Source organism: Sinohyriopsis cumingii, chromosome 14 (assembly GCF_028554795.1).
Source record: "Sinohyriopsis cumingii isolate HCF-2022 chromosome 14, ASM2855479v2, whole genome shotgun sequence".
In the NCBI taxonomy this organism is placed as follows: domain Eukaryota; kingdom Metazoa; phylum Mollusca; class Bivalvia; order Unionida; family Unionidae; genus Sinohyriopsis; species Sinohyriopsis cumingii.
In genome coordinates this window covers 18,464,969-18,487,950 of record NC_142974.1, presented here as the reverse complement: position 1 = coordinate 18,487,950, position 22,982 = coordinate 18,464,969, and the positions used below count along the sequence as shown (strand labels likewise).

Here is a 22,982-nt window from a genome sequence, read left to right as displayed (position 1 = left end):
TGATGAACATTGCTTCATTTCACCAATTTTATAGCCGTTAACACATTTCCAGAATCCAACGTGTACGATAAACTTTAAGGCAAGTACTCGTAAAGTGGACTTGGCGTGGGCTTCACTAACTTAATTTCAATCTGGCCTTAACAGAGTTCAGTATTCTGCAGCCCAGCATCAGGAAATATTAGTGAAAATGAATTGGGCCTGGGGTTCAATACGACTTTGAAATAAATAACAGATATTTACACAAAACTCACTGATTAGAAATAAACGTTTCGCTCGAACTATGATACTGTGCGATTTATTTACGTGATCCATATCTGTAACTACTTTAATTCTAAGAGTAAGAAAAGCAGCGATAAAAATCAGTACTGTCCATAACTATGAAGCCTTTAATCTGATTATACTGATTCATACGTGACTAGGAAATGAGAACATATATTAATATATTAAGGTCTTCGTACACACACACACACACACACACATTCTTTTACTCTGGCTTGGTTCGCCATTGGTAGTACACGACGCCCGATCAAATATTCTCCTGTATATTACTAGACTGTGATAATAGTAATAATAATAATAACAATAACGGAGGTCTTACAATATGAATTAATATTTATGGTTTGTCAAAATGGTTATACAACCGATATTTGCAAAATATCTTTAAACTATACCAAAATGTGAGCAAAACGATTTGACATTTTAAAGTCAAATATCATATATGGCACTGAGAAACAAATGTGTTCTAATAGAAAGATACTCAAACCCGGTCCTTGTTGTCATAAACAACCCACGCCTACGTCCATAGACTGTATCAACAATATGCTTTCTAATATATTCGGGTAGCTACATATGTCTTCTAAATGGCACGAAGGAACATGAATGCCACTGTTCGAACCCAGATCATGTGCATCAGATTAGTGTTCTACAACCCGGCGTATGTGTCGCAGAATAGAAACCGAGTGGGTTTTTGGACTAAATGAATAAGACAAACACAATGTGTGAAAGATGGAGATTTATGAAATAAATTGATAAAGAAAAATATATGGTGTAAATATACAATTATTCTCTCACGCTCGAAACATACGATTGACCCACTCACTACACACAAACATTCACACATTGAAAGTAAACCAAGAATATGAACTCAACATGACAAACAGATCCAAGTACCTCATGGAATGCAGATACGATTTCAAACAGTATTATACACTACGAGAGAGATTCACATAATCTCAAGTATGGACTCCTATTAAGATTCAAAATAATAGTATGATATTCAAATGTGTTTCAAAATAATGTCATAAACTATAAGAGAGATTCACATAATCTCTTGGAACAAAATTAAGATTCAAAATTATCTTATGAACACAACTAAGATTCAAAATAATATTATAAACATAATTATGATTCAAAATAATCTTATGAATACAAATAAGATTCAAAATAAGCATTTAAACATAAAAATGTGCCCAATTGAAACAACAATTGAACCAAACGTATGCTTCTAGACCCCTTGTACAGTCGCACGATTCATTGGGTTGGCCCACACTCTTATCGGCCGCTCGCACCCTTTATGAATCCACCACATGTACAGTCATACGTATACACACGTACAGACAGCATACAGCACCCTTTTTAATTTGCTACGTCTACGTCCGTGGCACAGACATACGTACATACATACATACGTATCGAAAGCACGCAACCTTAAAAACTTTGGAAACTCCAGACAGCTCTAAACAACGTTAGACAGCTTCAGACAGCTTCAGACAGCTCTAGTCATATTCACAGTCACAATCACAATCAGCTACAATAAAACCAAATTGGTCATAATAATAGTTTCTGTAAAATCTCTAGATATATGCTAATACATTAACTCTAATAGTGACTTGTAATTCAAAGTTCAAATATGCGTTGTAATAAATGCAATATTACGCGATAAGACATTACAAACCGAATAAGCTTCGCATATCAAATGAAATGTAAATTTAACACTTACCCCTATGGCTGGAGAACAATGGAGAGCGTACACTCCTTGACGTGATCCAAAACGACCAGTGTCTGTTTAGAAATAGATCTTACTTAAATCCATAGGAGAGTGAGCAAAAGTCAGGGTAAAATACCCGTGCATATCATGTTATCAATGTCCCTTCGTCGCAAGTAATTTCCGGCGAGGTATATGTTAATACAGTCGCTTACCTGGAAAAACACTTATTCACCCTAGACAACGTTGTGCGCATGTACAACGAGAAATAGTCAATTAGTTCTAAGGCAAAACCAAGTTATTTTTGCCTAATTCTGTGACAATACCTCCCCCCAAGAGAAAAAAAATGTACACATTTATTTTATTAAAAAAAAAAAAACTCACAGAATAAAAGAAAAATTACTAATGATATGCTACAATATTTACACCGGTTATACTGCAATCTGGATTTTCTATACTGGGCAAATATTTTTCCAAATTTCCAATCGTGTCCTACTCAAGTAGTCTGCCGCTATATTTTTCAACTCCTCTTATTGTCTCTACACGGAAGCGATAGGGTTGTAGTGTCAGCGCCCAACGCATCAATCGAGCGTTAGCGACCTTGGCCTTGTTTAAATACAATAGGGGTTGGTGATCAGTCTCGAGAACGAAATCTCCCCCCACCCCCCACCCCACACACACACAAAAGATACGCATGATACTTCCCAATTCCCCACACTACGGCCAAACAGTCTTTCTCAATAACAGAATAGTTTTTCTCCCTGGGTAGCAATTTCCTACTCGAGTAAGCTACGGGTAACATATTGGTATCTTGCTCTTGCAGTAAAACCGCACCCAACCCAGTTTCAGAGGCATCTGTCCTTAAAATAAAGGGTTTGATAACATCTGACAATTTTAATATAGGTGCACTGATTAGTTTCTCTTTCAGCGTACAAAAAGCTATATCCTGTGGTGGTCCCCACTCTACTTTGTTGGGTTGCCCCTTCTTTGTCAGATGAGACAGTGGGCTAGCAATGGCTGCAAAGTTTGGTATAAACTTTCTATAAAACCCTACTAGACCTAGAAACGAACGAACTTGCGTTTTGTTATCCGGCTTAGGTGCGTTCCTAATCGCTTCCACTTGCTTGGGGTGAGGTTTCAACTGATCCGAATCACTGACCCTATGACCCAAACAATATAAATCTGTATAGCCAATACTGCATTTAGTGGGTCTCACTGTGAGGTTCGCTCTGCGGAGTCTATCGAAGAGTTTCCCCAAGACGGACACGTGCTCACTCCAGGTATTCGTGTACATGAATATGTCGTCTACAAAGCTATCAACGCTTGCTAAACCTTTTAGCAACTTGTGCATCAAACGACAACAGGAGACACTGGTACCTACTAACCCGAATGTCATTACCTTGAACTGATATAATCCTTTCTGGGTCGCAAATGCTGTGAATGTACGGGACTCTTGAACAATGGGAACCTGCCAATATCCCTTGGACAGATCTAATTTGGAAATCCATGGGTTGCCCGACAACTTCGCAAATAGACCCTCCATATCTAGCACTGGTTCTGCATCGAACACCGTGATTTTATTTAACTGTCGGAAGTCGATACAGAATCGGTTCGTCCCATCTTTCTTTCTGACTAGCACTACTGAAGAAGGGTTCAATCACCCCCAGATCTAACATTTTACTCACATCTTCGTCCACAGCTTCTCGTACGTTGTATGGTACCGGATAACCTTTGATTCTAATGGGGTCAGATGTATTCAGTTTAATTTTGAGGTCTACCAAGGTTGTACAACCTGGTCAGTCGGTGAATACATCCGAGTATTTAACCAAAAGCGCACTCACATCGACTTTATCTACCCCTTCCCTCGCAACACGAAAGGGACACTCAAGGGAAACCTCGTGTTCTGATTCTCCCACGTCGTCGTCGATGACTGCCGTACAAACGACATTTAAGACCTCTTTTTCTACATTGTCGCTCTGTCTCTTGATTTCTCTTACAACTTAAGCATGTTAGCATGGAATGTCTTTAAATTACCGTCTATGTCAATTGTATAGTTAATGTCACCCTTGATGTCTTTGACTTCGTAGGTACCTTTCCACTGGACTAGAAACTTATTTGTGCTAGTAGGAAGAAGCAATAGAACCTGATTTCCTGCAAGAAATTTCCTATTTCTTGCTCTGCGGTTATAATACTTATCTGCGTCCCGGTTTCATTAATTCATCACGTGCTATCTGGCATGTACTTTCCAGTTTCTCTCGCAGATCTAAGACGTATTGGTAGGTAGTTTTTATTTACTCGCTCGCGACATCACCTGTCCATAGTTCGCGTAGTATCCGCATCGGGCCTCGAACTGTTCTTTCGTACAGCAATTCGAAGGGTGAAAACTCTAAGCTTTTTTGCGGCACTTCACGGTGCGCGACCAGAACCGCGTTCAAAAAGAGGTCCCAGTCTTGAGGACGTTCTGCGCACATTTTTCGAAGTATATGTTTTAGCGTACCATTAAATTTCTCTACCAGTCCATTGCACATCGGATGGTATGGGGTAGTGTTTAGCTGTTTGATGGATAACAGCCTACTTATTTCACCCATGAGGTCGGAGGTGAATTGGGCACCACAGTCCGTAAGGATTTCTTCAGGCACACCTACCCTACTGAAGATGTCAACCAATGTTTCAGCCACCCGTTCCGTTTCAATAGTCGGTAACGCGACGGCTTCGGGATATCTGGTTGTGCTATCCACAAGAGTAAGAATATACCATTTCTTACTTTCGGTAACTGGTTGTATTGGTCCTACAATATCCACCGCCACTCTTTTAAACGGTGTATCTATTAATGGCATCTTTCCTAAAGGCATCTTTGTGACCATTCCCTTACATACGGTTTTCTGGCATACGTCACAAGACCTACAGACCCGTGTGACATCGCCATTAACACCAGGCCAGTAGAATTCAGCGACTACTCTGCTGGTGGTCTTCGCCTTACCTAGGTGTCCTGCCATGCTAGGCTCGTGTGCCACCCTAAGTACTTGAGATCTGTATCTCTGGGGTACTACCACTTGCCAATACCTCTTACCCTCCGGAGTGATAAACTCTCAATGAATTAGCTAGTTACTCCGAAAGAATCTCGAGCTGCCCCCACCCTTGCAGTGTCTAATTGCGCCGGACGCGATATTCTCAATAACAGTTTTGATGGATTCGTCACGTTCTTGTTCTCGTTTAAATTCGTCACGCGAAATTCAGGAGATCGATTCAGGGACTATTAATTTCTGAAACGCGTTTTTCTCTCGTCGCGTTTGCGTTCGCGTTTCGACTGTCTGGGCCAAAGGTATCCTGAAATCTGCCATGGTTGGAAGACGGGAACCTTCAACATTACCGAACGACAGATCGTAAATAGGGTTTTCCATACAAAGGGAATCAACAGTTCCGGTTAGGAAAGGTGTTTCTACCGTGATCCTTGCTACGGGAATGCGACCGATCGTCTGATCGAGTAGCATACATGGGGACTCCCACCCGAGCATTTGGTTATCCTGCACGAGACTAAGTTTGATCACTACACCCGTGCAACCAGTGTCACGTAATGCTACGACTTCTCGACCGTTCAGGAAACCTCTCGCGGTTGGTACTAGCGCTTCGGGGAAATGACACGTGTCATGTGTATGATACCTGGTTCTACATGCACCAGATTATCAGATATACTTTTACTCTGTATAGCCACGGCTACCTTATGTATAAGTCCCTTTCTTTTAGGATATTTTGCTTGAACATGACCCCATTACTTACACAAGAAACAGTGTATACCCTGACGACCTGTATCCCTAACTGACCTACTTCCATCAGCTGATTTCGCAAGCGCCCTAGGCATCGGTCTCGTAGACTGATTTCCAGACTTAAAATCTTTTGAAACCACGTTCTGGGTTCCCCCATGAGCCTCGGCAAAGAAATCGGCTTGCTTAGCCATATCCTGTATGTTTGAGAAGATTTTCTCTTTCAGAAACTGACTTAGTTCCCCCCAACTGTGTTCAACAATTGATCTCTTTGCAAGAAATCAGTCAACCCTTCAAACGTTTTCACCGCTTTTCCGCATTCAATCCACCGTTGAAAATAGTTCGCTATTCTAACGATGAACTGATCAAAGGTTTCATCCCTTCTCGGGCTTGCTATATCTGAACTTTTTACGGAATCCCTGTTCAGTCAGCTCGTACCTTTCTAGAAGTGCTTCCCTCAGGACGTCGTATTTGAACACACCGTCTCTATGAAGTCGCGAGTACAAATCCAGCGCTTTACCTTTTAAGAAAGCACTGAGATGCAGTGCCCAGTCATTTCGACTCCACTTCTGGTTCTGGGCATATCGCTCAAACCGATGAAGATAACTATCCATGTTATCTTTTTCATCGTCAAAGGGGGTTAATTTGGAACCCTTTAATTTACTAGAGGCAGAATCGTGTTCTCGTTTTCTAGCTTTTGCTAACTCTAACTTACATTCATGATCTCGTTGCCTTAGTCTTTCTTCTACCTCCAAAGTTTCTAACCTTGCATGTTTTTCTAACTCTATCTTCTCCCTCTCAGCTCCCCTTTCCCATTATATCCTTTCCTTTTCGGCCTGTTTTTCTAGTTCAATCTTTTCCTTCTCTAATTCTACCCGCCTTTCCTCCGTTTCCCTTTTTCCCTTTCGAGTTGTTTGGTCATTTCCATCTCCTTAACCTTTTCATTCATCTCCCGGGCTTGTTCTACCCTTTCTAATTCCCTCGCCTTTACCCTTTCATTGTTGTTGTAGCATTACTGCTCCAGTTGGTGTCGTCAACGGAAGGAAAATAGTTCAGTACGGACACTAATACAAAAGATCACAGAAGGCTTAAATCTGTATGTTGCATACCTCAAGATCCTGTCAAACTGCATTGGATTCGTTAACGACAATGTCCCCATCTCTGAAAGTAGGAATCTTAAAAACGTTCAACATATGTGATGTGCACTGCAGAATACACTTTCAAAATCTTTACTTTGCTTTCGTATTCTGTTAGATTCCAAATATCCAAAAAGTTTGCAATTAAGCATGTGTTCAATATAAAAGGTTAAAAAACGGTCTAACTTTGAAGGACGTAGGACTAACCTTAAAAATAGAGTTGTCTTAGTGTAATATGGTAACGTGACAAATCAAAAAGGTAATCACACGAGCAAATGGCATGAGAGGATGTTACTGCTTTCGCATTAGTTTACGTGATTATAAATTAGTGTCAACATATGTTTCTCATTTGATGAAAGAGTTTTAATTGGTAGTAATATTGCCTCCTTGACTTTTTGTACGCGGTTTTAGAACAGTGTGTGTGGATAGGACAAGTTATTTCCTGTGTAATGGGACCAAGAGGGTGATCTCAAAATGCTGGAAATATGTCGCGTACGTTAGCACATCTCTCTCTCTCTCTCTCTCTCTCTCTCTCTCTTACAAAAACAATAAACGGATGAGACTCTATATGTTTATATATATGGCATACACAAACTAAACAAACGTTTCATGTTAATAAGTGAAGCTGTGTAGGAGTTTCATCTGGGATCGAGATGACAGTTGGACCCACACACATAAATGGACAAAGTAAATCCCCTATGCCGCTTGCTTATTTACATTCAAGTAAAAAGAACATATTTTGAAGATGGTTCGAAGACCTTTCTTCCTATTGCATTAAATTCAGGAATGGCCCATTAAAAGTTTAGAAGGGCGATGGGGGTGAAATATTTTCCCACCAAATTACAAATATCCAGCCGCCAAATAGCGGAATTTAAGTAACAATAATACCATGAAAGACATTATATCCATATATCGTGCCCTTTTCCCTACAGTTATATGCCTATATCGTGCCCTTTACCCTACCAGTTATACGCCTATATTGTGCCCTTTTCCCTACCAGTTATATCCATATATCGTGCCCTTTTCCCTACCAGTTATATGCCTATATCGTGCCCTTTTCCCTACCAGTTATATGCCTATATTGTGCCCTTTTCCCTACCAGTTATATCCATATATCATGCCCTTTTCTCTACAAGTTATATCCATATATCGTGCCCTTTTCCCTACCAGTTACACTGGACAACAAATTTTTACAAAAGTCATGTTACTGAAATAAAATTAGTCAATTCTTATCAATTTTTATGTGCTGAACACGAATATGACAGTCAAATTGCAAAATTGGCTCTAGTTTTTTTGTAATCTGCAAGAAATTAATGTTTACATAACGAAATGCATTCGAATAGTAAAAGGTCAACTGTAATAGCCTACCTATAAAAAATCAAGTCATTGACTACATCTTAGATTTCTTCGCCTGTCTCTTGTACAGCTGTTCGGGAGCATCTCTGAGGAGTGTCCAGCAGTAGTCAGCCAGCATTGTAGTGGACCATTTTCCCTGGTATCTTTGTTCCATTGTTGCGATATCTTGATGAAAACGTTCGCCGTGTTCATCACTAACAATACCACAGTTGCTAGGAAAGAAATCCAAATAGGAATGAAGGAAGTGAATCTTTAGAGACATATTGCAGCCAAGTTTCTTATACTTCATCAACATGTCTTCTACTAGTTCCTTATAGTTTTCTGCCCTAACATTTCCGAGGAAGTTTGTAGAAACTAGGCGAAAAGCATTCCATGCTTGTTTCGCGTCACCTTCCAGCAAGTTGTTGAACCGGTCATCTTTGAAAAGCTCTCGAATCTGAGGACCCACAAAAACTCCCTCTTTAATCTTTGCTTCGCTGAGTCGAGGGAATTTTTCATGCAGGTATCGGAATGCTGGCAAAGTCCGGTCAATGGCTTTCACGAAGTTCTTCATCAAACCTAGTTTGATGTGAAGGGGTGGTAGCAAGATTTTCTGAGCCTCAACCAGAGCTGGGTGTTGGATATTCTTCTCTCCAATGGCTACATTCTGCCTGTGAGTCCATTCCTTCCTCATGTAGTGCATTTCCCTTGCTCGGCTATCCCACTCGCATAAGAAACACATGTATTTTGTATATCCTTGCTGCAGTCCCATTAAAAGGGCAACTACCTTCAAATCACCACAGAGGTGTCAGCTGTACTTGTTATACTCAATAAAATTCAGTAGCTGCCTTAAGTTATCGTATGTCTCTTTCATGTGGACAGCATACGCTACTGGAATAGATGGAAGAATGTTTCCATTGTGCAAAAGCACAGCCTTGAGACTCAGTTTCGAAGAGTCCACAAATAGTCTCCATTCTTGTGGGTCATGAGTGATTTTTAAAGCATTCATGAGGCCCTCAATATCGGAACAGAATATCAGATTACTTTCCTTTCTGAAGAAAGGCTCCAATTGCTGGTGGCGCTTTCGATATGCAGTAATTGTGACATCTTCTTCTAGAAGATTCCATTGTTGGAGTCTTGATCCTAGCAATTCTGCCTTGTTCTTTGATAAGTCCAAATCACGAATCAGGTCATTTAGTTCTTCCTGTGTTATTCTGTGTGGGGTTGATGATGCACCACAGTGAAAATCTGGATCACTGCATGCTGATGGACCAGGAGAAGAACAGGTCGACTCACCTTTGTCTTCGTCAGATGAATCAAGAGAATATTCTGCTGGAGGTTCTGGAATAGGAAGTCCCTCACCATGTGGAACTGGTCTCAATGCAGACGGAATGTTTGGGTAGACTATTCTCGACTTCTTTCGCTTCGTTATTCCGCCGGAAAGAGGAGGAACCAAGCAGAAGTAACAGTCATTTAGGTGGTTGCTTGGCTCTCTCCACACCATTGGGACTGCAAACGGCATTGATGACCTTTTGCAATTCAACCACTGTGAAAGCTGTGTTGTACATGTAGCACAGCATATATGCGGAGCCCAAGGCTTGTCTTGGTCACCAACCTTGCATCCGAAGTAAAGATGATATGCCTTCTTCACTTGAGAATTGATACTTTTCTTCTGGTTGGCAAATGTCACTTCCCCACAAATATAGCAAAAATTGTCCGCGGTATTAACACACTTTCGAGGCATTACTGTTCTTTATTGTACGTAAATGGATAAAATAATAAGTTTTATGTAACAGTAGCTTGAACTGTCTCGCACAACGTCTAAAATATTTTAAATGCTGAACCTATCTGATTGGGCTTTATATAGTACACTGCTTACGTCAGCTTCAGCAGCCGCCTGGCATTAGTATAATAGGCCTACACATGTATAGTACACTGCTGACGTCAACTTACTTCAGCAGCCGCATGGCATTAGTATTGCATTGCATCAGAAAATGATGCAATCAACTGTGGATGATGTGAGCATGATGGTATTATGCAATGTTACATCATTATTCCGGATGTTGCTGCAGTCCTACTGGAGAAATTTACACAGTGAAACATAGAAAATGAGGTATATGAATATCTTCAAAACTAGAGCCAATACAAATTTTTCACGGTTATATTCGTGTTCGGCACACCAAAATACTACAGATTAGGGCCTTTTCAAGTCAGTAATGATTTCACTGTTGACCAGTGTTATATGCCTATATCGTGCCCTTTTCCCTACCAGTTATATGCCTATATGGTGCCCTTTTCCCTACCAGTTATATCCATATATCATGCCCTTTTCCCTACCAGTTATATCCATATATCGTGCCCTTTTCCCTACCAGTTATATGCTTATATCGTGCCCTTTTCCCTACCAGTTATATGCCTATATCGTGCCCTTTTCCCTACCAGTTATATCCATATATCGTGCCCTTTTTCCTACCAGTTATATCCATATATCGTGCCCTTTACCCCACCAGTTACCTTGTCTTTACAACGAAACGAAATTTCATCAAAAGATATTAAGTGGTAAAAAGTAGTTCAAATATTATCCTCCAGAAAAAGAAGAAAACCAGAAACTCACACTTTCCATTGCCTTGTTGTGAACCTAACTTTGGTTTAGGGGCTAAATGTGACATGTGACACGGTCATTATATATATTTATTTTATGCTATGCAGTGAATTACTTGATTTTCTGATTAAAATAATATTGATATTTCACTGTGGTGAAAAAATAATATTTTTTCACTACAGGAACTACTTTTTGGGGTCAGAACATACTTACCTCCCTTTGATTTTCTGTCAGTGAACTATATTTTCCTTATGTACATGGCATAGTCATCTCTGTGGCGTCTGCAACCAAAATTAAAATGTAAAAACTGAATACTAGTGAAATTGGAGTAGAACTATTACTGTCAGATGTGACAAGTGATTGCGCAGGTCACATAGCACAGCAGAACATGTACGGTAAACCGATGACATTACCGTAAGAAATCTGCTAATTCACTGTGTCAGAAACTTTAGGTAGCCAACGTATGTGAGCATAAAATAAAAAGAATATTTGCTTGAAACGAGTGAATAACGGATGAATTTATATACCAATATCGTGCCACTCGCCACTCGTGAAAATACTGAGTATTCATCTGCTCGTTGAAATATATCCGTTAGTCACTCGTTTCAAGCAAATATATATATATATATATATATATATATATATATATATATATATATATATATATATATATATATATATATATATATATATACATCATTTCATGACAACACTCCAGCTGTCACAAAGTTATGTCCTCGACAAATCTCCAGATGTCACAAAGTTATAAGCTTGACGAACACGTGTTGACAAAATAATAGACGGATATAGTTAAGATTGTGTAAAACGTTTCAATAGTCATAATAATTTAAGATGCCGCTTGACGTCTTCTTGCCTTGACCTTAAGAACTGACATAATACATGGTTTGCAACACACTCACTTTGTCACCATACACACATTCTCCCTAATACAAGTGTCGTAAACAGCTATGGTTATCGGGTGGGAATCTTGATAGTTTCCAATTTATGAGACAGGGCAAGCTCCCTACCCAGGGCGAATGAGACACGTTATGTATTGGATGTATAACATAAATTAATTTGTGTCCATTAAATGTATAAGGAGTTTAATAATGGGGATCTTAACAGTTTTCAAATTATGAGCAAGTCCCCATTCTATTGGGCATGACCCATGGTCTGTATTGGATATACCATTATGTCTGGTTCCATCTCGTGTCATTTAATCCTAGAAATGATTATTGGTTGTTGATTAAAACCATTTATAAATTGTGACTCCGGAAAAGCTTACCCACAGGGGGCATCAAGTTCCCAACCACAGGGGCACAACCCATGGTCTGTTTGTGGAAATATGTCTAATTTTGTCTTCTCATACCTTTCATATTGGGGCCCCGAGTGGCCGAGTGGACTAAAGCGCTCTCCGTTATGGATCATTGCCATCTCACCTCTGTCTGCGTGGGTTCGAGTCTAGGATTCGGCCAATGTGCGTATGTGAGAAAGCTTGCCAGTAGCTTCTCATGGGTCGGTGGTTTATCCCAGGGTTTTCCCGGGTTCTTCCTCCACCATTATTACTGGCCGCCATGCATAGCCTATCGTGTGCTGCAAAATGACAAAACCCCACAACAACAACAACAACCTTTCATATTTATAGAGATTTATAGGCTGGGAATCACAGCAGTTTCCAAGTGATGGCCCAAGAGCAAGTCTTCTTGTACAGAGTCTGCATTGGAGATGCGTAGGATGTTTTATGATATACTTCAAACGATGTATGGTTAAATGGTTATAACCAATGTATGACCCAAGGGCAAGTCCACAACCTACTGGGCATGACCCATGGTCTGTATTGGATATACCAATATGTCTGGTTCCATCGCGTATCATTTAATCCTAGAAATGGTTATTGGTTGGAGATTAAAACCATTTTCAAGTTGTGACTCAGGAAAAGCTTACTCACAGGGGTCATCTCCGGGGCAAGATCAGAGAGTGTAACCCAAAAGTCGAATGCAGATGTTATAGCTCTGGCCTTGAAGACGACACAAAGCAGCTATCCAATCTCTACGTACAAAAATTAAATCTATAAAAAAAAAACTTGGGGAAAAAAGAATCTACCCCCCAATAATTGGTCCCATCCCAAAATCCCAATTAGTATATATAAAGACTTTCCACAATAATATCACAAAGTTTCAATGATGTTTCTTTAATGGCATAGGAGATCCACTACATCACTAATGGAGGGACAGACAGACGGGAAAACATAATCCCCACCATTTCAAAAGAGGTAGGAGGAAACATTAATATTTTAAACATTATGATTGTCAGCAATTATTATGAAAAGATTGCAAATACTATCAATACTTATAGAAATATCTTTCGTTGAAAAGGTACATTCTATTTGATGATATGTGAAACACAAATCAAAATGAAATATCTCCGAACATAACTATATTTCTAATAACTACACAAATTGACTGCACTAAAAAGACATGCATAGTATATGCCTAGCTGAGAGTAAGTACTTGGATAGGTATTAAAGTAGACAGGTGCACAATTCATTCGTTTTGTGTAGAAACAGGCAGTTGAATAGCAAGGTCGACAAGTGTTGAAAGTTATGCTGGTTGGCAGTTAAATATATAAAAGTCATTATATAGGTAGCAATGGTGCCTACTTAAAAATGCAGTCTCGCTGATGGAATGATGGATGGATGGATGAATGGAATGATAGATAGATAGATAGATAGATAGATAGATAGATAGATAGATAGATAGATAGATAGATAGATAGATAGATAGATAGATAGATATGTAGGTTGGCAATGTGTGTGGATGTTTCTTGTTCAGTTTTAATTTTATTTTACGATTTAGCCATTCGATATGTATAGGAGATCGCAGCGTATTATCTACAAGAAAGAAAGAACTAGATATAGCCTGCCTAGAAAGGTGAACTTGTAATACAAGCGGACATATGCGGCAGAGCATCTTGTCATGTTAGAAACAAATGTTTATCGTTTGCACTTAAGAATTTGACTCCGTCGTATCCGAGCTAGGTCAATGTGCTAAATCATAAACCAAAGTTCAAGGACTGGTGTAGAGGTAAAGGCATCGTCTCAATATTTATCCAAGGTCCAGTTCGTTGGAAACATTAGTGAAGATAAATATTCGTTTGAGGTAGATGTAAAGAAAGGTGAAAGACCGACAGACAGAGGCGGTTCCATTATGACAAAACTTGAAATAATATTATGTCGATATGTATGGATCCAATAATTGTTGTAAGAGTCCATTATTTATGATTTGGGGATTTGCGTTTTCGTGTGTGAGAGTGCATTTATATGCATTTACTTTGCACGTGAGCAGGCAGGGGCGCACACACGTGTGTGTGTGTGTGTGTGTGTGTGTGTGTGTGTGTGTGTGTGTGTGTGTGTGAGAGAGAGAGAGAGAGAGAGAGAGAGAATGAGAGAGAGTTACCTGTCCTCTAGGCTTAAGTTTCATTATCTCTTCGGACTTGGGTTCCTGCTTGGAAAACTCATTAGTTCTTTGGGGGGAGCCACCAAACCCCTTTTCCTCCATTGGAATCATGACCCATTGCACGGAACGCTTCCAGACCCCAAGTACAAAACTTTTTTTTCTCCATTGCGACTGCCTTACACATCGGTGTTGCACTATACGGTGTACAAACAGCTGATAAATAGACATGATGGAGAGCACATCCTAACTTATGCCGGTATTAGCAGAAAACATGTCTCAATATTTAGGTTAGAACACTTACTAAATAGCGCGTGCCGGTTCTGAGTTTCCGCTGAGTTTGAATCAAATGGACTGCTAAAGATCCGTATATACTGCTAAGACTCAGGATCTTACAATTCTAAGTTAAATCAACAAATTAATTATTTCTCTACAAGAAAATTAATAGAATATACAAGTAAAATCCATTATAACGTGATTTGTTATAGCGCGATTCAGCTTATAACGCGATGGCAGCATGGCTTCTATTTTTTTTAATTTAAAGTGACCTCTCTTTCTAGCAACCTAATACACGCTCTCGGAAAAGCTGATTATTCGTATCATTAGCTGAGTTTCAATCCCAGCACTGCTTTTAATGTTGCCTTAACTTCATCGTGCACCGTTTCCGCTATGATGGCACGTATGCAATTCAAAAGTGAAGTATATCCAATATCTGATGAAACCCAACTAACAAAACAAACGATATACTGTATGATCAAGACGTTAGTTAAAACAAAAGACACTGAAATTTCAATGCAAATTTTCTATGGGATAAGTTTTGTTTAAACATGTGTTAATGCAGTCCCGCTTATATTGCGATGTTATAACACAATACGATACTATCCTGAACGTCTTTGAACGAGTTCACAATAATCTAAAGTAATGTCTTATAGTTCAAAAGCCAAAAGAGCACTTTAATAATTCCAATAAATATTTTGAATAAATAATTCCTGTCGAATTATATCTGATGTCAAAAACACAGTTGCAAACTCTGATCATTGTATTCCACAGACAGAATTATTACAATAGAACAGGAATGGGTTATTTGTTTATGTAATCCCTTATTTCACTTGGCCAAGATGTAAATCATATCAACGAAAAATTCCAATCTAATTGCAAATAAGACTCGGCCTAAAATGTTCTGAACTCAAATGCATATAAACATCATTGTTTAAAACTTACAATCATGTACAAAAGTTAGCTATGTAAATATTTTGATTGCAATGTATAATCAATGGCAAACGTTAAATGTGTTTGTGTGTTTTGCTTTGTTTTGGTTTTGGTTTTTTATTTTTTTATTTTGGGTTTAAGGGGTTGGGGTTGCTTTTTTTATAAAATATAGTTGTAACAATTTTTGCCATATCGCTTCGATATCTGCAGTGAATACTGAAGTCTAGCACTGGGACAGTATGGTGCAGACATGTAGCATCATGTCCCACCCATACCACATTATCCTGACATCAGAACAGCCAGTTCTAACACTAATCTCTAAATGATGAGCGCCTGGCAAGGTAGCTGCATACACCATTTTTAAAGTCTTCTTTATGACTCGGCATGGTTTCAAACGCTCGACCTCCCGTATCTGAGGCGGGCGCTCTAACTACTGAGGCCACCGAAGCGGTCAATAAAACAATTAAATATACATAACAAGAAATGCAAATAAGTACGATCATAATAGGTGACAAGGTATTGGCGCTTTGGACGGAACAATTTTTAAGTAATTATTAATAAATCCTGGAACATATGCCACAATTGTAGTGAAACTGATATGTTACCTCTCCATTTACAACAAAAAAATATCTAAGGTCATGCAATTAAAATTAGACGACCATAGTTGACGCTATTGTGCAGTGGATTACATTGTTCTTTCATTAACGTTAGATTACTTGCTTGCGCCATTGTGCCGATGAAGAATGCAAAATTTTTCCGGAAATTGCTTTGGGATTATGAGAACACAGTATTATAGTTTATGTTTGCTCACGTGTAAAGAATATCCGAAATAAAGTAATATTTTTTTCTTTATCAGATATGTACTTTGAAGTGTGTTAACATCTTAATTATTTATGGAAGGTACACATTATTTCATCGTTGCTTAGTTTTCAAAACACCTTTGGATCAATGATCAACACAACGACTGAGTATGGTCTTTATACAGCAGATGTGGTTTATGATGTTAAGCGACTAAATGAAGAAGGTACTCGGTTTGCATGTCGGGTTATAAACACATTCCCGACTTAGAGATAGGGGAAATAGTCCTTCTTTAAACTCGGGAAGGAATATTTCTATATCTAATGTAAAATAAATCTCCCGTGAGAGAACATGTATATTTATCCCCAACTTAAGTTATCAGTCTCAACAGGACAGAGGCTGACTACTATTTATAGGAGAAAATATAAAGACAGCACTACATTTTGTCGATGTAGAATACACCACAGTTGTATACCTTCGCCATCATGTGGAAGTTCCAGTAATTGTCAATTTATGACATTCTAACGCCATTCTAATGCATTCTCACCCCATCCGATTTGTTTGTAAACCCGCCCCACCCGTTCGATTTTAAGATCATTTTAAATTTTTCAGCTTCGGAAGGACTTAATGAAATTGGAAATGAAGAGAGAGAAGTAAGACAGAGTAATGCAAAATGTAAAAATGACAAATAAGGAAAAATGCTAAGGCATGGAGAGAATGAAGAGAGTAAGATGCAATTGTAATTAAGGAAATTAGACCTGGGAAATACAGAACACACTTCCCTTATATACACAATTCAGGCTGTTGATGTTACAAAACATATTAGCTTGGTACCTGCTTTTGAACAAAAGGAGGTTGACAAATATTTTCTTCATTGTGAGACGATTGCTGAAAATGTTGAAGTGCCCATTTGAGCATTGGACTTTGTTATTACAAAGTGTATTTATTGGCTAAGCTCCTTACGTCTATACTTCACTCTTATCAGAACAAAATGGTAATTATGACGTGGTCAATGAATATATCATGAAAGGTTATACTTTGATACCTGAAGCATATCGTCAAAGACTTAGAAATTGTAGAAACGAAATTAGTCTGACTCATGTCGAGTTCGCTTGGGAAAAGAACAACAGATTTTTAATTGGTACACAGTCAAGTAGGTTAGCAAATATCACGATAACCTCAGACAACTCATAATGGTGGAACAGTCCAGGAATTGCGTCCATAATTACGTTAAACGTCATCTTTGATGAGAATAAAGACTAAAGCTTCCATATCCCCATATTGCACGAAGCAATTTCTCATTGTTACAGGTTGAAATGAAATCAGCAGAATGAAGAAATATATATTGCTAATGATCTTGTTTCTAAGAGGTCCAAGTCTCAGTTATGTATTGAAAGCAATATATTTGTTGAGTGTATAAATCACCGTTTTGATTTTATCATGTAGAATTGTAAACCATTCATGTTGAACGTTTCTGTATAATTTCGTGGTGATTACGCCATGTCTATCCTTATTAAAATATTTAAAGATTCGCGAGCTTCTCGAAGTCTTTGCCTGTCAGGTACGTTTCTCTTACTCCAATGTCATCCTTTAGTAAAAGTGTTTGATTCATGGAGTAGAGTGCAGATTTCTTAAAGATCGTCTACATTATTTTTATTTGTTGTCATAGTCTGTCTCAGGACCCATGACATTAGGAGCGTTGTTCTCTTTGGCCCTTGATCGTGTTCATTTCTTATTTGGTAATCACCTAGCTGGAAATACTGTTGTGGTTAATCAACGTGTAACTGACAAGATCGCTTGAATGAAAATAGTGATCGTATTGAAATTAAAAATTGAAATTAAAATCAATGATTTTCCTAGATTGTCTAGTTGCAAGGGCTATAGCGATGAAAGTTTTTGAGAATTACGTTCATCTCGATATTATTCTTTTATCTGGCCCATTTATTGATCATTCTTTTAATGAGGTCACATTTATTGATCATTCTTTTAATGAGGTCACATTTGCTTCTAGTACGGATAAGTCAATAGGTAAAATTCACAGTGATAATCCTTTTACTACTCAATCTCTTGATATCTAATTAGGGTGATAATAAACAATAACTCATTGTCTAACAGGAGCAACATAATGAGATCTCATGTTTGTAATTAAAACACTATTAGCAAAGCTGAAGCCACACAATTACATGTTTTTGTGACAAATTGGATCATTATGAGAAAGTGCGGACAACCTGTGATACCCGATTGTGGTGAGTTGTCACTGAATTACTATATTGTTATTCCTAAGTCATATCAACAGACAATTCTAAGTCTAGCGCATGAAACCCAGCTGTCCGGTCATTCATGAGTCGGTAAGACTTATCACAATATCTTAAGTGATTTTTCCTTTCTGAAAATTAAGAGTTCTATTTCAGAACACTGCAGAGATACTAGTCAAATGGTAGCAAAACCCATTCAGAAGATATATAAGACTCATTCTGCACCCTATTCCTACATTTGACGAACCATGTAGTAAAATAATGGTAGATTGTGTCATTCTATTACAGGTAAATTAAGGCAACCAATACTTCTTGACGATTATATTTGCGTCCATATTATTTGGGAGGCAAATACTTCATGACTTGTTAAAACTAAATCCATAGTTATAGCTTTGAGGAAGGTCCTTTTGACACTTTTTGGCCTTCACAAATATGTCCAATCTGATCAAGGGTCAAATTGCATGTCTAGGAGTTTCCAGCGAGTTTTGTATTAAGTATGCATCAAAAACAATATAACCTTCTGCCTATCATCCTGAAAGTCAAGGGGCATTAAAAAGATTTCATTAAACATTGAGGAATCTAATTCGGTCCTAATTGGTTGATACAGGAAAAGATTGTTAATGTATACTGTTAGAAACAATAGTGTCACCAAAATATATACATTTCCAGTATCACGAATCAATGACAGAGTTGGAAATGCAAAATATGTCACAAAGGTTGACCTTTTAAAGTGAGTCTGACAATTCCAGTTACGAAACAAGCAAAAGAAATTTCAGAGTTCGTAATTCCAGATCGACATTACCAATATATAGTGATGGCTTTCAGAAGGAAATGTTCCCATTGTACTTCACATTGTACGTTTCATTAAAAAGATAACATCTATTTATGTAATTATCATGCTAACAGCGATGATGCTATGTTCTACAATGACACATTGAACGATCACTTGGAAACCATCCGCAGATTACTTGATTTTCCCACTGATAAACATTTGACAATTAACTTTCATAAAGGTGACTTATGCCGAGGTTGTGTTACATTTTGATGACATGTTGTGGGACATGGACAATGTAAACCTATAGGAGATCTGGTTAAGGCTATTTCTGAATTTCCAGTGCCTATCAGTAAAAAAAAACAACAGGTAATGTAATTGTTGTGTACGGCTGGATATTATTGGACATTTTACTCTGATTTTATCCATAACTGCTGATCCGCCGACCAATTTAAGTTAGAAATATGTTTCATTGGTCTGATAAATGCCAGGAGGCTTTGGATAAGTTAATGGCCATACTTGAGAGAACTCCAATTCTTTCAGCTCCAAATTTCAATCAATCTCTAAAATGTATGTTGAAGATTGTGATTTTGGGGTTAGTGGTGTAATGATGTAGGAAGACGAAAATGATGTGGATCATCCAGTGTGCTATTTTTCTAAACAAAATTACACAAGCACCATAAAAATTATTCCACGATAGAAAGGAATGTTGTATTTAATATTGGCTTTGTAACACTTAGAAATTTATGTTAGCTGAGTCCCGTCTTCGATTGTTGTATTTAGTGAGCCCATACTTTCGTTAATAGAATGCAAATAAACAATGGATTTTTATGATGCAGTTTGACGTTGGAAGATAACATTCATGTTAGACACATCAAGGAAAAAGACAACTATGACGCAGACGCACTTACACGTGTATGAAAGTGATATATATATATATATATATATATATATATATATATATATATATATATATATATATATATATATATATATATATATATATATATATATATATGTGTGTGTGTGTGTGTGTGTGTGTGTGTGTGTGTGTGTGTGTGTGTGTTGCTGCAATTGAACTTCGGAGTGCAGTATAACCGTCCGACAAAACGAGTTCATATTTCCCCATACAAATGGAGTAACCTTTTCATTATATGCTCATTTTTTATTCTACAATATGATAATTACATTAACAAAATATACTACAAGAAACAAAGTAAGTGAATGTATGCCGTATTCCAAACTAATTGCACAAGAGCAGATTAATCAGTATGCAAAAATAACATTATTACTGCGTACATAACTCCTCCGCCCAGATAAATTTGAACTTAGTCGCTCGTTCGACATAACTGTCGAAAGAAAATAGCGTGTCTAGTCTGAACGAATGCGCATTGCAATAACGTTTCCATTTAATCTGGAATTATAGATTATTTTTTTTTGTATTTTTCGATTCTACGAAATTTCGTGATTATGGAATGGATTTTTATGTGACAATTCCACATGAAGTACATCGGATTGAAGAAGTATCGGAGAAGCGTGTTGACATCTGCAAATTTGTTTCTGTCAATGAACTTTTGAAATCATAATGTGGGAAAAATATGAAGTCTTTCAATTGCAATTATCAAAAAGATGCTATGGAATTTAATACTTATTTTATTTTAAGTGCAATAAGGAGGACGTAATAGCACTTATAGTCGAAATTACAGTACAATTTCGAAATGTGTAATCAAGATTGAGAACCTATGACATGGCTCGTGTAATTCGTATTTGCATAACTAAGAAAGTACATTTTGAGGAAATTCAGGATGTAAAACTGTAAGTATATTTGTTTGGTATTCCTATCACCAGCGAAACAAGACAGTATATACCTTGTCACATGCATGTTATTTGTAAGGACCCTTTCTTGCGTCTGCTGTATAGCTAGCCTAAATCCGAAACATTGTATCATTAAAGTTAACACGAAATGTGCCAAAGCAGCCTGTATGTGGCAGTCCACGAAACATCTGCTTTACTTCACTCAGAAACAAATTTAAACAACCACAACGTAGCGCGAAGTCAATATCGGGTAATATTGCACGATTGTGACAATATAAAGTTAACGGGGGAAAAATGAATATATATATATATATATATATATATATATATATATATATATATATATATATATATATATATGATTGTGTGTGTATGTGTATATTCAGTGTGATTTATATGTGTGTTTGATGATGAAATATTAAAATTATAGTCTACCTTTGTCTAGAAATGTGTTAAATTCCACAAATAAAACATGCATTTCATTTGCTTTATTTTGGCTTCAATTTCCAGTCAGTTTCTAAATGTTTGTATAACTAAATAACATATCTTATTCTTAATTGCATAATGTCGTTTCGGGGAGGGGGGGGCCTGTCCATCACTTTGCCTTCGGAACTCTCAGTCGCCATTTCAATCTCAAGAACTCCCTACCACTTACTGGAAGGATTTCAAGTGATGTATTTTAAAGCAATATTCCATTTTTCTATGACTTGTAAAATGTCTTACTATTCCAAACTAAACATAACGTAGTAGATGCCATTCAGTCTCAAGGTAATATTCTATATACGCGACAGGCGATCGGGTTTCTCCGTGTCCTTCCAGTGAAGTGGGTAGGTTGACACAAAACTAGGATGGTTCTTCAAACGCTCAAAGTACGTCTTGATCTTTGGATATTTAGAGAGATCCATGCAAAACCGATCCATCTGCGCCACATAAGGGTAGAAATAGACGTCCGCCATGGAAAAGGACTTGGTATTCGCGACGAACCCGGTCTTGTTTTGGAACAGAGAAGTATGGAAACATAACGTTTGAGCACCCACAAAATTTATAAAAACCCTTTGACCTTATACCAGGATGTGGGCGACCTAAATAAAACAATAAATGTTTATTTATACTTTTATCCGTTAACAATCTCTTAAAATCTGCAAAGGCGAAGCCAGTATCTTAAACACTTTTATAAGTTATCACCATAAGTACTCGATTCAGTATGTCTAGAGAGCTATCTCTTTCGTGTCTTATGGATTATCATGCATTTATCCGATTTACCTTCAGGCAACCACACCTTTGCTACATATGAATTATAGGAACGATGAAAAACATTGCTTCATTTCGCACATTTCAGAGCCGTTAACACATTTTGAGAATCCAACATGTAGCATCAACTTTATGGCAAGAAGTCGTAAAGGTCACGTGGCATGGGCTTCACCAATAGAATTTCAGTCTCACCTTAAAACTGTTCAGTGTTCGGCAGTCCGGAATCAGAATATTTTGGTTATAATGGGTTTGGCCTATTAGAAACGAGTTTGAAATAAATAACAACATTCACATAAAACTCACTGATTAAAAATAAACGTTTTGCTCAAGTGATATTGTTGAAACGTTTCCGGCATATGTATTCGGAATCATAGCACCGTGAAAAAGATCAGAATTTCATACAAAACACCCCACCCCATCTCCAATAGATTAAGGCATGTTATATTTAAAAGTTCATTTAAATTTCAGTCTCCATCATTTTTGTGTCATGAGCTTTAGTGTATCAATATTTCTAGTTGAATTGATGGTGGCAAATGAATAATCACAATCGCTATATAAATATAAAAAAGAAACTAACTGACGAATGTCTGGTACGTCATAAGCAGCTTAATT

At 37.7% G+C, this 22,982-nt stretch overlaps 1 protein-coding gene across 1 annotated transcript in view; it reads right to left on the bottom strand.

Moving 5' to 3' along the window:
• Window positions 1-6,119: 6,119 nt before the first annotated feature.
• LOC149783354 (uncharacterized) overlaps window positions 6,120-22,982 on the bottom strand; it is a 34,294-nt gene continuing 17,431 nt past the window's right edge. The window contains exons 7-9 of the mRNA XM_089933381.1: window positions 21,904-22,108; window positions 6,855-6,906; window positions 6,120-6,552 (exon numbers count right to left, since the gene is read on the bottom strand). Coding sequence (XP_089789507.1) covers window positions 6,120-6,552; window positions 6,855-6,906; window positions 21,904-22,108 — 690 coding nt within the window. The remainder of the gene's footprint in view (window positions 6,553-6,854; window positions 6,907-21,903; window positions 22,109-22,982) is intronic.